General features: G+C 35.5%; 1 protein-coding gene and 1 non-coding gene across 2 annotated transcripts in view; one reads left to right on the plus strand and one right to left on the minus strand.

The window, feature by feature from the left end:
* LOC115449276 (facilitated trehalose transporter Tret1) overlaps nucleotides 1-15,453 on the minus strand; it is a 92,974-nt gene that overhangs the window by 39,302 nt on the left and 38,219 nt on the right. Inside the window, exon 2 of the mRNA XM_030177051.2 lies at nucleotides 2,673-2,827. Within this exon, the coding sequence (XP_030032911.1) occupies nucleotides 2,673-2,768 (96 nt within the window). The 5' untranslated portion in view covers nucleotides 2,769-2,827. The remainder of the gene's footprint in view (nucleotides 1-2,672; nucleotides 2,828-15,453) is intronic.
* Nucleotides 12,024-12,095, plus strand: Trnag-ucc. Its single transcript has one exon. It is a non-coding gene; the product is annotated as a tRNA-Gly (tRNA).

Raw genomic sequence — 15,453 nt, forward strand, 5'->3', positions numbered from 1 at the left:
TTCGCGACTGACACAGTAATAGTTTTATGCGTCTTAGTAGCTTACTTGGTGACATTCTAAGATTACATTATGGTATACTGCGTTCAAAGTCTGGTTCTGACAATGTTTTCGGAACGAAACAAGAACACCTGAGTTAATAAGAGTGTATATAAGCTTGGTGACATATGGATGCACTTGTTGCGCCTCTGCTTAGGTCATAAGGCTTAAATGTATGTATTGTTATGAAAAGCTTTGGAAATATAGTGTCATGTTGTAGCCAGTTTTTAAGAGCATTATCGGCGAAGTTGAACAAGGAGAAGCGTCCTACAAAATTACGTGAACTATGCCAATACTCAATATACCCTATCTAACATAATTCTCACTCCTTTCCTCATAAAGTTAAATATCCTAAATTGTGGAAGATTAAAACGTTCTCTCTTCCTCACCACATTGTGATGTTTTCCATTCCCAACCCACATGTTTTGTTGTAATTTAATTTGTAACAATTCCCAGAATTTGTAACGCGTTTCCAAAACACAGCAAACATCGACAACACTCTCCCGTCCCTACTCGCCGTGTCTAAAAGCGGCCGCTAGATGTCCCGAACATTTGAACGGTTCAACGACCGACACACTGCCATACATTTGTCCCCCGTATTATTGAAATTGACGGCTATACGGAAACAGTCACTACCACCTACGAAATAAAAGTTTTAAGAGCTGCAAATGTAACGTGGGTGGTTGCCAAAATTATATTGGAGTGAAATATCATTAAAATATTTAATATCAATCATCTTTTTATTAGGAGTAGTAAAATATATCTATTTTAATCTTGATTTTTAAAGATTTATAACGATGGCATTGGTTGATTTTGGAGTTGGACGCGAGACGCAACTCTCTTTGGTAACTTTTTATAAACTTTTTATCCCATATGGCGACCACCGTCTACAAGATGTAAAACCCGCCATAGTGTCCCACGTAAGTCGCGATCCCGGATCAGCCTGTGTATAATAATAATAATAATATCAGCCCTGTATTATATACTTGCCCACTGCTGAGCACGGGCCTCCTCTACTACTGAGAGGGATTAGGCCTTAGTCCACCACGCTGTAGTGCGGATTGGTAGACTTCACACACCTTCGAAATTCTTATAGAGAACTTCTCAGATGTGCAGGTTTCCTCACGATGTTATCCTTCACCGTTAAAGCGAACGATAAATTCACAAAGAATACACACATGATCTTAGAAAAGTCAGAGATGTGTGCCCTTGGGATTTGAACCTGCGGACATTCGTCTCGGCAGTCCGTTCCACACCCAACTAGGCTATCGCCGCGCGTATCCAGTCCCAACAGGCCGGCATAATTGTCTCGACTGCCGAGAAGTAATCATCTCTCATTCGACATTCTATTGGACCCACTCCGCTTACCATCAGGTACAATGGGGTCACTCTGCAGGCACGCATTAAAAGAAGATCAAAGAACTGATAAGAAGCGCCACAACTATCCATCAATAATAATACTGTTCATTCTAATTACTCTGCAGGACTGCGGTGCGCGCGCCAGTCTGAGATCTTAGATGTCGTTTAATAATCTATGGTAATTACGTTGGCTGTAAGGCTTCTCGAGCTTCGATGAAGTGTAATATTATGTATACGAATATAATATGTATAGCATTACTATAATATTAATAGATAGCTTTCTGCTCTCAGCTCAGCCCGCGTATAAGTCCATCCGCGTAGAAGTATAACCACAATGATATATTTATTTGTAAATATGGGTAAAACAGATAACCATACATGAAAATTTTTAGGACAACCATATTTAACCAAAAGACGGTATGCAAAAATACAATATTTTTAAAATATAATATAAGAATTTTTTAAAGTACTTACGTCATTACTTATGAAAAAAATATTATTGCTAAATACGTAGGTATGTTACAATTATTTCATAAGAAAGATAAAAAATAACTACTACAAGTATAATCAAACTTTTACAGTTAGTTGCTAATATCTTAAATTGCCTATAAATTTCTTGATATCTGATTTTAAAGAAACAAAGCCTAAATTCCACTCCCAATTATAATCTGTCCGAGTAAAACTGTATGAAAATCCGCTCAGTTACGAACATGTTCGCTAACAAACAATCCAAAACCAGACGGAAATGAATAATAAAAATGGCTGATTTGTGTTCTATTAATCTTCTTTACAACATTTATTTCTATATAAACATCGGGACTTGCCCTATTACTATATGTATACAGGGTCATTTTGACATCGCGTTACTAAATGAAACCACATTGTTATCTACTTGGAAATAACACTTTACAATAAGTTATTTAAGCCTTAGATGTAAAATAAAAAGTGTAAGTTTCGAACAGAATAAATTTTAATAAAAAGTAATTTTATTTTTACACGCTCTAAAGACACTACTATTACTCTAAGAAAATTCGTTGCAGTGGCAAAATCATACTTTCAGTCAGGAATACACCCAGGCACACACCATATTCGCATTAAACTACAAAATGATAAAAACAAAAAAAAAAAAAACAGAAAAGTAAAACCAGGATTTTTCGTGAAAATATTAGTTATTTATGGATAATTTTTGGTACAATGTCAGCAAAGGTGAAGACGAGTATGTGGTTTCATTAAAGAACGCAATGTCATAATGAGCCTGTATATGTCGTATAACCCACCTGCCTCCTGTAAGTGTTCCTGGCGTCCGGGGTCCGCATCATCATAATCCGCGTCTCGGGCGTGATGTTGGTCATCTTCCGCGCCTTCTCACACATGTACACCGACTGTCACTGCACAGGTCACAACACTCACGTGATCATCTTGACACCAAGCTCTGTAACCAACAGGAAGAATATTGTTGGGTTATGACTATATTTGAATATATTTAAATAAAATTGCGTAAGATTTTTTTAATTTATATTTATTAATTCGTACGCTAAAAGAGCTGTTCAATACATAATTTGTTTGACATACAGAAGACAACAACGCCACTCGGCGAATATCAAAAGAAACAAAATACATTTACAAGGACACCTTTAAATCTACCTTTATTCAACAAATATATTAAAAACGTATAGTGGACGTAAAATTTTTTGATAAAAATAATTTATCTTCTGGTGGACCAGCAGCTATAGTTAATGCATCGCCGTTATGTCCTTTGTATCCATATTGTATAAGGCGAATCATTCGGCAATTCATTTAAAAATATATTTTTCATATTTACACAAATTATTATTTATTTAAGTTGTGGGAAAATTACAGCTATATAAACTTTAATAGCACTAGGAAAGTTGATTGAAATAGAATAGTGTTCACTTATAGAAATTTTGTAGCAAAAAAGTACTAAAGGTTAGCAGACAATTTGCAATAATAATACATTAAAAAGAGAAAATACGAAAAGTATTAGCAAATTCTACCTTTACAATTTCCATAAAAAAGTTAACCACCTTCTGGCCGCGGACTCACTCGAAATTAACTTTCCTAACTTGGGCTCGAAACTCTCAGTCTATTTTGATCAAGCACGTCACGTATAAACTGAACGAGGGTACTTTAGAATAAAAAACGACAAGTATACGAAGCACTTTCTTAAAATATTATGTGTGTTATACGTGACGCGACAAATCAATCAAATGGTTCATAATTAGAGAACACAGACTAACAACTGTACACATTGATACACATTCAATTCCTATTATGTTACATTTTTTCCCATCAATTCCCAAGAGAAACAATACACTAGAGAAAATCTCACAGAACTTTCCTAGCGCGCCGGGTAGACAATAACGCAAACCCGCAAGTCCGCGGTAACGTTAACGCAAAAACTGTGGGTTATCCGACGCCCTACAATTCAATTATCATTACTCTATTGAGACGGATGAGATACTAAGTGTTTCGCGCGGTTTTGCTAGTGTATTTTTGTACTAGAATAGTCGTACAATTCTTCTTATTAATGGGACAGTTTTTGTAAACAGGGAGATCAAATATTGAATTAAAACAATTATAAAGTTATTTATATACCTAAAATGCACTGTAGGACAAATATTCCGGGAAAAAGACTTAAACGCGAGCGAAGCTGCAATCAAAAGCTATTATGTCATAATTGCAGTGTTGACGTCACACACATGACGGATACCGATCATTATAATTCCAGCAGTTTGCGTATTTGTCCAAATATTTGGCCCTACTAGCCAAAGTAATATCGACTGTGTACTTCATGCACAAAGTCAATATTAGATTGTCTAAATATTCGCTAACAAGCCATGTGTGATATGATTATAGCCACGTGGCTTTGACAGCTTCATGGGAAATCCCAAATGCGTCAAACGAAACAAATTTTTATTAGAAGTAATTTTAACTACTTTGACAAAATGCCATTCTACTGATGGTCTCTCATATGTGAGACTCCGCCTGGGTAGGTACCACCACAGCTGTTGTCCAGCAGCAGTGTATAGTCATTGTTGTGTTCCGGTTTAAAGAAAATTGTAGCCAGTGTAACTACTGGACGAAATAAGACTTAACATCTCATGTCTCGGGATGGCGAGCGCAGTGGAATACTAAACAATATTTTACAATTCAAGGTGTTGGATGTTGTTTCTACTGTTTATGGGCGGTCGTATCGCATACTGTCAGGCGAACGGCAAAACCGTCTCGTCATTTAGAGCAATAAAAAAAAATTAGAATTAAAATAATTAATATTTCAATTGAAGTTAATGTGTAAAAAAAACGTTAACGCAAAAGTTTTTTTTTTCAAATTCGCATAAATCTTCCGAAAACCAATGATCGCGATCCCTTTAAAGTAAAGTGACCTTAACTACAACTTAACAAACCAATAGTTTTCACAATAGCCTATTTCTTTGATTATGTTTGTAACCCATTTATATTTTTTGAATAAGTCCGTCTAAAATGATTTTCTTAATATTTTATCATCGTTCAAATGGTTTTTGCACGAGTATTTGTGTTCTTAGTTAAGTCCTGTATTATGTGCGTATTCTGCTAGACTCGTGTGTAAGCGTGGCGCGCGTCACGGCGGCGGACGCGTTACAATAACAATTCGTTCTAGTTAATTTTCGGCTGTTTGTATATTGACGTAGTTCCTAAAGCCCAGATGCTTGGGAAGAGGTCATTTGAAGTATTTTAATTTATATTATATCTAGGTATGCCCGCGGCTTTGCCTGTGTTGAAAACGTAATGTATTATTAACTTAAATTTTCCCCAAGAATTACTCTTTCTTATAGTAAAACCCGTACAAAAATCCGTTCAGTAGATTTTAAGAAAATCGATAACATACAGGTAGACTTTGAGCATACAGGTAGCTTTTGAGGACTTTGTTTTATTATATGTATAGATATAATTTTTAAGTGAGTGCTCTGGTTGGAGGTCTGTCTACCCCTTCGAAAATGAAGGCATAATGTGAGTTTCTTTTTATTTCCGGTATTCTTCCTGTTAAATTAGCAGGTTCCAATGGCCTTATAGAATGAAAAAAAAATTAAAATATTATTCAACACGAAAAATCTATATAAACGAATATACAAAGTATGAATTTTACAGTAATGTACGAAATTAATCAAAGTATTGACAGCGGTCCCCACACTAGGTCCCCATACAACTTTTTAAATAATATATTGATCTAATTTTTTATTAACCTATTTCTTTTATGATATTTATTCTGGTTTTAATAAATAAACAATAAATTCGTCAAGTAGTAAATAGTTATGCTAATTATCGCGATGAAGTACACACGTCAGCAAAGGCTAGGTAGAATCTTAACTCTTATATCCAAATATCGCGTTCCCGTTTCTGATGATCAACATCCTCTTATGATTAGGGAAGAGTTTAGAAACCAGTACTGTCGTGCTAAGCTCGAAAGATTATTTCGAGATAATCGAAGATGTATAAATATAGTTTTATAGTTTATTAAGTAAAACTGAGATAGAAAAAAATCTTTTAAGTTCTAAACAAGATACCGTTATTTAGGTAAGTTCATTGGATAATTATTTCTTTAAGCTATATGACGTCATAAAGCTCAAGTTTTTTTTTGTGATACCACTTTTAAGCTTAGAATGGCAGAGCACCAAATCTAAGCCCTTATATCAATCTAAAATGTGTTTATCAGTTTACAAGTGAATATTTAATGTTTACAACACGGGGCACGTGCCGAGATCCGCTCATTCGGGTCAATGGCGTATCGTAGTTAGCTCAAGGTTTACGGGATTCGGGCCGGGAGTAACCAGGGTAATGTTTACCCTGCCATGTTGTAATATCTGAAGAGTTCGTGTTTAAAGCCCTGGCGGGTATTTAGTCTATACAGGTGATACAGTACACATCTAATAAGATAGGTCGATTTGGAGACCGTCAATTATTGGAAGGTTTTTTAAAAAGTTAAAAAAATCAACTTAGTTTAAAAAAAGCCTTATGTATCACGTAGGCGAACGAATTTAGACTTATGATACGTTAATACAAGTTATATGAATAATTATTATAACTAAATTAATTATCAACCAATTATATAACAACGGACGTTTTAAATTAGGGATAACATTCATTAAAAAAAAGAATATTGTTAAGCCAAAGAAGCCAGTTCGGTCAGAAATAAAAAGATAACGCGTGGCGATCCTCACCAGTGAGGACGATATGATCCCTAGCCTATTTAACCTTTTAACCTTTCACTAGCTACCTAACTGCTGTATGTAACTGCACTTAACATCCAGTCTTCTGCCTAGTTTAGTGTTTTAAAGAAAAGACGTAATAAAATATGACTCCAACAAAATCCAAATAAATAAAGTACATAATACTGTATCCGCTCAAATTCAAGCAAAGTTGCAACTAGCATTAGTTAACTATTCACTGAACATATTTCCGTACCCGATACCACCATATCAAACACAGTTCCGGAGTAACCCAATTTGTAAAAAATAGGACAAAACCAACAAACAATAAAGATATTTATCATTGTGTCAGGTTTCCGGGCATAATGGTCTATTTTACCGAAATAACGCGCGTTCAAAAACGAAAAATCACGCGATTTTCGGCCTCCGTAATCACACTAGATACCCGAAATAGCGCGCGGACGCCGACGCCACTATTTTCGGCGCGGCCGGAGCATCGTCCATCGCAATACATTTCCTACTTTCAATTGACAATCACATTCTACATTTTTTTATCCTATTTTTGATATGTTAAAAATTTTCCTCATCTAAATATATTACTTATAAACATAAACTGGAATGTACAATATAGGTCATAGTATGTTGTGCATCTGTATAGCAACAAATCCACCTTCTATCATATCATAGAACGGATATAACTAGGTAATATGGAAATACAGTAGTTACATTATTATTTAAACCTTTAGCAACAACGGCTTTGGTACATTTAACTCGTGATAAAAGCGCGCCCATAAAGCTCCTTCCGTCAAAGTGCATTACAGGCTCAGTCAGTAGACAGGCCGGCATAATTGTGACAACCGTAGAGGATACGTTACTCGCTAGTCGACATATATAAACTAATGTGTTTTGTATTTACCATCAGGTTATATTCCGCACGATCATTCAGTTGATTAAAAAGCTATCTATAATCTTCGTGAGCACAGTATTAGCCACGCTGCGTTCGTAATTTTACAGCGTATCAGAATCGCAACATTTACCGGCGTTTACGACTCAATTTGATAAAAATAAGCGTGTGTCCCGCCGCCCGCGCAGTTATTACCGCCCGCCGTAAATTGCCGCTATCGACAGGTTATCTAGCACGTTTATATGACACGATGTTTTATCTGCTAGTCGATAACTTAAAAGTTGAATAAGTAGTTAAAAAAAATATGACAAATTTACGTAACGAATTAGGTTTTTAACGTAGTATTGTTACGATTTTTTTCTGTCTTATCAGATTTTTTTTTACTTAAAATATTTATTCTATAACGTTAGAATTATTTTGGTCAGCAATAAAAAAAATAATTTCGTAGAAACTATTTCGTTATGTACGTTTATTTTGAGAAACACTCATAGTATTTGAAAAATAAAATGGCCTTAATAGTAGCCTTATTGATCTATTGGCAGCCTACTTCAGTTATAACTAATAACTGAAGTTTTGAGTTGAATTCTGGGACCGAATTAATAGAATACCAACAATCCCGCCAGCTATCAAGTTATAGAAAGTATAAAAATATTCCAAAATATGTGTGTGTTAGCTAAGCTATTGACAACCTCCCTAGATACTATGATTGATGTATAAAATGGCTAAAACTCAAAAGAAATTACAAGTAATTTATTCAGGTTAATGAGTTTGTTCAACCGCTACAATTAGCAAGTTTATTGTCTATGAAAATATCGAGGAAATCCTCTCGGAATGTTAATATTGTTGTTTTTCTTCAGCTGCCAAATGTTTGGATTGTACCAACACATAGGAATATTCTTAGTAAATAAGTATTACAATACGGATACCAAAACGTACTACAAATTCCTTTAAAATAACATCGTTAATTTCATAAAAAAATGTCTGACCAGGATATTGAATCAATACTTCATTCGTAGTCGTTATTATACAAACAAAATAATGCGATAAATCGTGTCGTATCCGTGTCGGAAATAGTAAAGGAAAGTACTAAACGACACGTAATAATTGGCGACAGCCGCCCACTGTCGCTTAACGCCTGACGTCTGACGCCTGACGCCTGATGCCTGACGTCCGACACCTGACGTCGGAAGCTGTTTTGATACCGTATAAATAGTAGATCAGGTTTCTTAGCTTACTTAAGAAAATGAAAAGGTTCTCAATTCTTTTCACAGATTTGGAGGCATATAATATAAATAGAATACATTATGAATTATTAATATTAATAGGCTATTTTCATCCAGAATGTATATTAGGCAGGATTTTTATTCCCTAAATGGTTTTTCACGAGGACTTAGCCGCGAACAAGGACTAAGATATTTGTATTTTAACCAATTTCAGCAAAGAAGGAGATTCGCAACTCGTGTTTATATTTTTTTAGTTTACAATAATTCAAATTAAAATGGTATTTACATGGTATTTATATTTGTATTTATAGTGACACACAGTGTAACTATAATTATAGTACAGCTGTAACCCGTTATTATAGAAGACAATTTAAGATTTAGAGATTTATTATTATAGAAGACAATTTAACAACAAATTTAAGATTTAGAGAAAACTAAATTCTTTTTAACATCATTAAGATAATCATTTAAAGTGCAATAAGATTTGTCATGCAAAAATACAAACAATTTATTTTTATAATCATTAATGTCTTTAAAATCTCTAATACATTGGCCATTTATCTATACTATTATATAAAGCTGAAGAGTTTGTTTGTTTGTTTGAACGCGCTAATCTCACCGGTAACTACCGGTTTGAACTGAAAAAGTCTTTTTGTGTTGGATAGCCCTTTGTTCGTGGAGTGCTATAGGCTATATATCATCACGCTATACCCATTAGGAGCGGATCAGTAATAGCTAATCTCAGGAACTACCGGTTCGAACTGAAACAAAGTCCCCCGCTGCATCTGTCTGCCTGAACGTGTTAAACTCAAAAACTACCCAATGTATTAGGATAAAATTTGGTATGGAGACAGTTTAAGACCCTGGGAAGAACTAGACTCCCAGGAAAATATATAACGTGACGTTATAACGGAAAACTTTAGCCCGAAAAACTTTATAATGCGGGTGGAGCCGCGGGCAAAAGCTAGTTATATAAATCAGGAATTAAATAAAATACTTTGAAAATAAGTTTAATATCTAACAAGGAAGTAGTTCCATTTTGTTTCTCATTATCGTTTGTACAATCGATGTGGCGTAGTGTTTGCATCCAATCTCCTCATTCAATTACACACAGACCTTACTACCAATTCAGAGAACATCGCGTTCAATTGTCGCGTCGTAAACAATCAACCAGCTGTAATGCTTCATAGGTATCGTACCCTCGGGAAACATACTATATAGGGTGAGAAATAGTACTAGAGAGGACTTATATACAAACTGATGTTTTCATTCGTAAAAGGTCATGTAGCATTGTACTCACAACATTTATATCCTCAGGTGATCAGTCAAGTATATTGTCATAGCGGACTACAAATTCTAATACCAAAAAACTTGAGTTAATGACTACTTATATTTACGCGAATGTTAGACTTTAAAATAAAATTATTTTGCGAATGTTTTTATATTATAATTTTCTCTCGTCTTTTTGTAAGACAAAATAGATTTACCAACTTTATATTTATTTTTTTTTCAAATTGAAACACTCACACAAGATATTGTTTCAGCCTGAAATCTAACTGAGAACCGGATGATTTCACTACCAATAAATATTAGAATCAAAACAATACATTTCTAAGCACTATGAGATAAAGAACAGACCAGCTGAGGCACCATCAGCTCTCGTTAATCGAAATATACCGACGGTAGGTCACTCATATGTGAAAGTCTGCCTGGGTAGGTACCACCGCAATGTCTATTTCTACCACCAAGCAGCAGTGTGTATTCACTGTTGTGTTCCGGTTTGAAGCATATTGTAGCCATTGTAACTGGACATACTAAGACTTAACATCTCATGTCTGGGAAGCGCAGTGGAATACCAAACAATACTTTGTAATTCAAGGTGTTGGATGGTATTTCTACTGTTTATGGGCGGTCGTGTCTGTTACCACCAGGCGAATGGCAAGCTCGTCTCGTCATACAAAGCAAAAAAAAGAATCTATCCAGACCACCCTTATAATCAGGTGTAGTGGGTTCAATTTGCCATGCGCATTTATAAATAGACAAACCTACCCTCATCATTCAGAAGTTAAGCCTCGGTAACCAGTATTGTGTAGCCAGTGTATAACAATATATATTGTTTTTTTTTTAGACAGCAAAGTGATTCCATTATACAATATGGAAAGAGACTCTGATAAATTTAATATAGGTAAACTGAAAGCACTTTATATATTATAATAATATCTGCCCTGGATTATATACTGTCCCACTGCTGACCACGGGCCTCCTCTACTACTGAGAGGGATTAGGCCTTAGTCCACCACGCTGGCCTAGTGCGGATTGATAGACTTCACACACCTTCGAAATCCCTATACAGAACTTCTCAGGTATGCAGGTTTCCTCACGATGTTTTCCGTCACCGTTAAAGCAAGCGATAATTCATAAACAACACTCACATAATTTTAGAAAAGTCAGAAGTGTGCCCTTGGGATTTCAACTTATGGACATTCGTCTCGGCAGTCCGTTCCTCTCTCAACAAGGCTATCTCTCAATTATATTTAATTTAGTTTCTAATTAATGTACTCGGTATAATATCACAGAGTAGTCAGCGCAAAAAAAAAACTACAATACATATAACAGTCAAGTGTTAGCTCGCATTCAAAGGCGCGAAATTCAAAATTACATTCACTATCCCACGCCAGTCGACACAATTATGCCGGCCTCTTCGGCCTCCGTGGCGCTAGTTCACGTGTGCCGGCTCACGTGCAAATTGTCCTATTGCATAAAGTTGGTGCGGTAACCACTGCTCCGCCACGTGAGATTGATTGGATAAGTGAGGTGGACTTGGTGCTTCCGGAGACGAGCTGGGTGGCCACCGTCTCCCGAGGTGTAGGGAGAAGCTGTTTTATTGACGAATGATTAGTGATCCCTACAAATACTTCAGATTGATTTCAGGTTAACCTAATCAAATTAGTGTTACACTGTTATCTTTAAAGGCAATTGTAGCCAGTAATGGCTGGGCAATGTGTGAGAATTTATATCTCGAAGTGACGAGCGTTGTGCTAAATTTCGGTATAAGATTAACACAATAAAGCTCTCTTATATCGAGAAATTCTAATGATGTTACCACTGCTTACGAGTAGTCATCGAAATAGTCATAAATCCATTAACTAAAATTAAATTGTTTTTTTGGATTCTAGAGGTGAAATCGAAAGCTCTACTGCCTGTATGGAAATCATGAAGCCAGACTCGTAACAGACTTGCCTTAACAGCAAATAATTTAATTACTTAAAACTTGATATTTCGTCAGGACGAACACAAGCGTTGGTGGTGTAATGGTCAGCATAGTTGCCTTCCAAGCAGTTGATCCGGGTTCGATTCCCGGCCAACGCACACTTTTGCTTTTCTAATCTCTGTATGAACTTTTATCATGCCATATTCCACGCACAGAGTGTGCGCAATGTACTTTAATAACTGAAAAAGCTTTTACGAATTAATATAGAAATTGTAATGAAACCCAATATCTCTATAATATGCCTCAATGGCATATTAGTCGATTAAAATTTAATAAATATCGACTAGTATATAACTACTACTGTATTTACGTAACTGGTGGAGCCAGTCTTGGACACTAGTTGGTTAATATCATGTGTTATTACGCGACCGGCGCGTTTCCAGAGAAAGTTTTATAGCCCGGCTTGCTTCTATTAACTTCACATACTACGTTATTACTGAGAAATCAATGGCTATTTAATATATATAATAAACATTTATTAAATAGTATTTGTATCTAAATTACGAAATGGGTTTATTTAGAATTAATGGAAACGTATTTTTTTTAAAATATTCCTTTTTTTATTAAAGTTTGTTTTTTAAGTACTTTTTAAGCTGATATTAAATTAAGCATAAAAATATGATTACTTTTTCATAAATTTAACTAAAAAGAAACATAATGAGATCGTGTATGCCAAAGTTCGACTTTGTTATCGACCCTAGTCTATTTATTTCTATCGCCAAGCATTGTCAATGTTGAATTAATACTGTTACTACAAAACACACCACTAGCATAATCTATTTTTAAACGCACTATTCAAATTACATTCATGATAAGCCATTTAAAAGTATTTTATGTGCATTCTAAATTCAAAGTGTTTGAACATGAGCTTTCCGGTTTCGCGTAACATCTGTCCGCCGGCTTCCGGTATAAACTATCGAATGAAGTGTTTGTGGGACAGCTAGAGATACTAGCTCGGGCCGGCGGGATTGGATAACGAGCAATCTGGAAGTTTACATTGATTAGACTTAATTTCGGTAAATGTAGTTAATGATTATTTATGTAATTTAATGATGAAGGGACAACGCTCTGCATTGCTAACCACTGTTGGAATATCTATATATATAAAAATGAATCCCTATTTCCCTTGGTCACGCCAACACGCGTGAACGGCTGGACTGATTTCACTATTATTATTTTTTTGTTGTGTTTGTTATTGTCAGGAGAAGGTTCTTATGAAAGCAAAATTCAAAAAATTGCGCGGAAAATTAGAAAATTTAAGAAAACTTAACGAAAATATTATTTTTATATAACCGTCAATTGTTTGAAAAACTGACAGCAATAGACAGAATGCGAGGGACAACGTCCATCAGGGCAGCTAGTATGTTTATATAAACAGTCGATAGAACATTTTTTTTCATCATTCAGCTCAGCCTCCCCGAACAGTCGGCACTGTCATGCCGGCCTGCATAATTGTTTCCTCACGCTCCGCTTGAAGATTGTTTGAAGTAGATATTTTTTTCATATAATATAATAGTAAAGTCTTTATTAGAGCAATAGAAGACAAAAAGTTATTGGTTTTTTTTCACCGATTTATTCACCGATGTGAAAACCTCATTGCTAGAAATATAACTTAAGATATAGTCTTCAATTCATTCCGGTAAAATATATTATTAGGATTAGGTAGGATTTTTATCCGGAAAAAAAAAATTTCACGCGAACGAAGCCGCCAGCAAAGATCAGTAAATAATAAACATAGGCAAAATATAGCCAACATAAACACTAGAGTAATTTTCGAAACCATAGTACATATCAATGTCAATCATTTGGTATTTTATCTGTCTCTCAAATAGTTTACGTACAAATGGCAACAACGATTAGGTAAAATAAATATTAAAATTGCGAGCTCAATATTCAAAAAGCGCAGTGTCATGCAGTTTGTATCGCATCTGGTATGCGCTTGAGCAACTCGTTCAGTTTAAAAAAATATTGACACCCTGACGCAGTCTCGCACGCATCATCTGCAGCATTACAATAGTCATACCAAAACAAAGGCGACGCGTGAGCCATTGTGTAGAGCGTTACTACAAACAATTACTGAGAATAGCGCAATTCGGTTCGCTCGATAAGGCATTTTACAAGACGAGCTAGGATCTCGCCAGATGATTACAGTGTACTGCATAGCATAACTAAGACGTTGGATGTGTTAATTGACACACAATGTGCTGATTTGTTTTCGTTTTAAATAAACTATTTATACAAATTAATTTCATAATAATTTTATAAATTTAACTGTTAGTTTCACAGTACGTTACAATGTTTCTATATGGCGAAGCTAACGGAGTATCAGTTTTATTATTCTAGACATTTCAATCTATCTTCTCACGAACTTTCCAATAATTCCAAGATGAATTATCCTCTAGAATCATAAACTATGTCTGTTTATAGGTATCGCCGCGTCGGTGCGAGACGGCAATCGCGCGAAGACGCGTGTAATCGCTGGTGAATGAGTGGATTATCAATTTTCCGCCCGTCGAGTCGCCTCAGCGACGTGCCGCGTCGTACAATACAACATGCTGAGCGCGAGTAACACCCGTTCTTAGCTTTATTTATTTCAAGACGAGCAAACAGCTCACCTGATGGTCAGTGACATTGGTAAGAAAACAAAAAAATACATAACTTAACCCTTGCAGAAGTAGGCAGAGGTGCAACTAGGGCACTCACTTTCCGCTATGTGCCACTATGTGATATTGAATATAAAGTCTAAACTCCGGTCTGATGGTAAGTAAAAAAACCCAGTACCACTACGTGCAACCCAGAATTTGAAACCAAGACGTCAACACCAAACAATCCCAATTCTCGAACCATTCAAAGCTATGATTCAAAGCTCCAAATGACGCCAATGTTTCATTATTGAATTTCTATGAAAAAGTACATCTGCATCGGTCAGTACAAATCTCAGAAACAGCTGAACTTATCTAAATAATCAATAAAAATCAATATCAATAAAATATGCATGGAAAAAGGCAAACGGCACGTAAAGCCGCGGCACTCGCTAGTAAAGTATTTAACTAACTGCATTGTTTGTTTTACGACTCCGATGCATTTTAATGTGTAATAATATTTTATTAATAGTCGGTTATGGGTGTCGGCGGCCATTTTGTAGGCCTCCGTGCCAATATCGACTCGTAATTTATGAATAAGTACTTTTTACGATTCTATAAAATGACTATGAAAAGAGTCCGTTGTAAAGTCACGATAAATATGTGACAAACACAACATACCTGCGAGAAATATAGATATAGATGGAAATATTGTACTATTATTATCCTACTATACTTGTTTTTACACCAGACTTTGACTGCGTGTTAGATTTTGCACGGAATAAAAGGATCAATGTGTACTTCTTAAATGGCCTAGGACAGGCGGCCTTTTCCGTCTACGATGGCCAAATCCATCTTTTTGTAATTACGGGCG

This window comes from Manduca sexta, chromosome 5 (genome assembly GCF_014839805.1).
Source record: "Manduca sexta isolate Smith_Timp_Sample1 chromosome 5, JHU_Msex_v1.0, whole genome shotgun sequence".
Lineage (NCBI taxonomy): Eukaryota > Metazoa > Arthropoda > Insecta > Lepidoptera > Sphingidae > Manduca > Manduca sexta.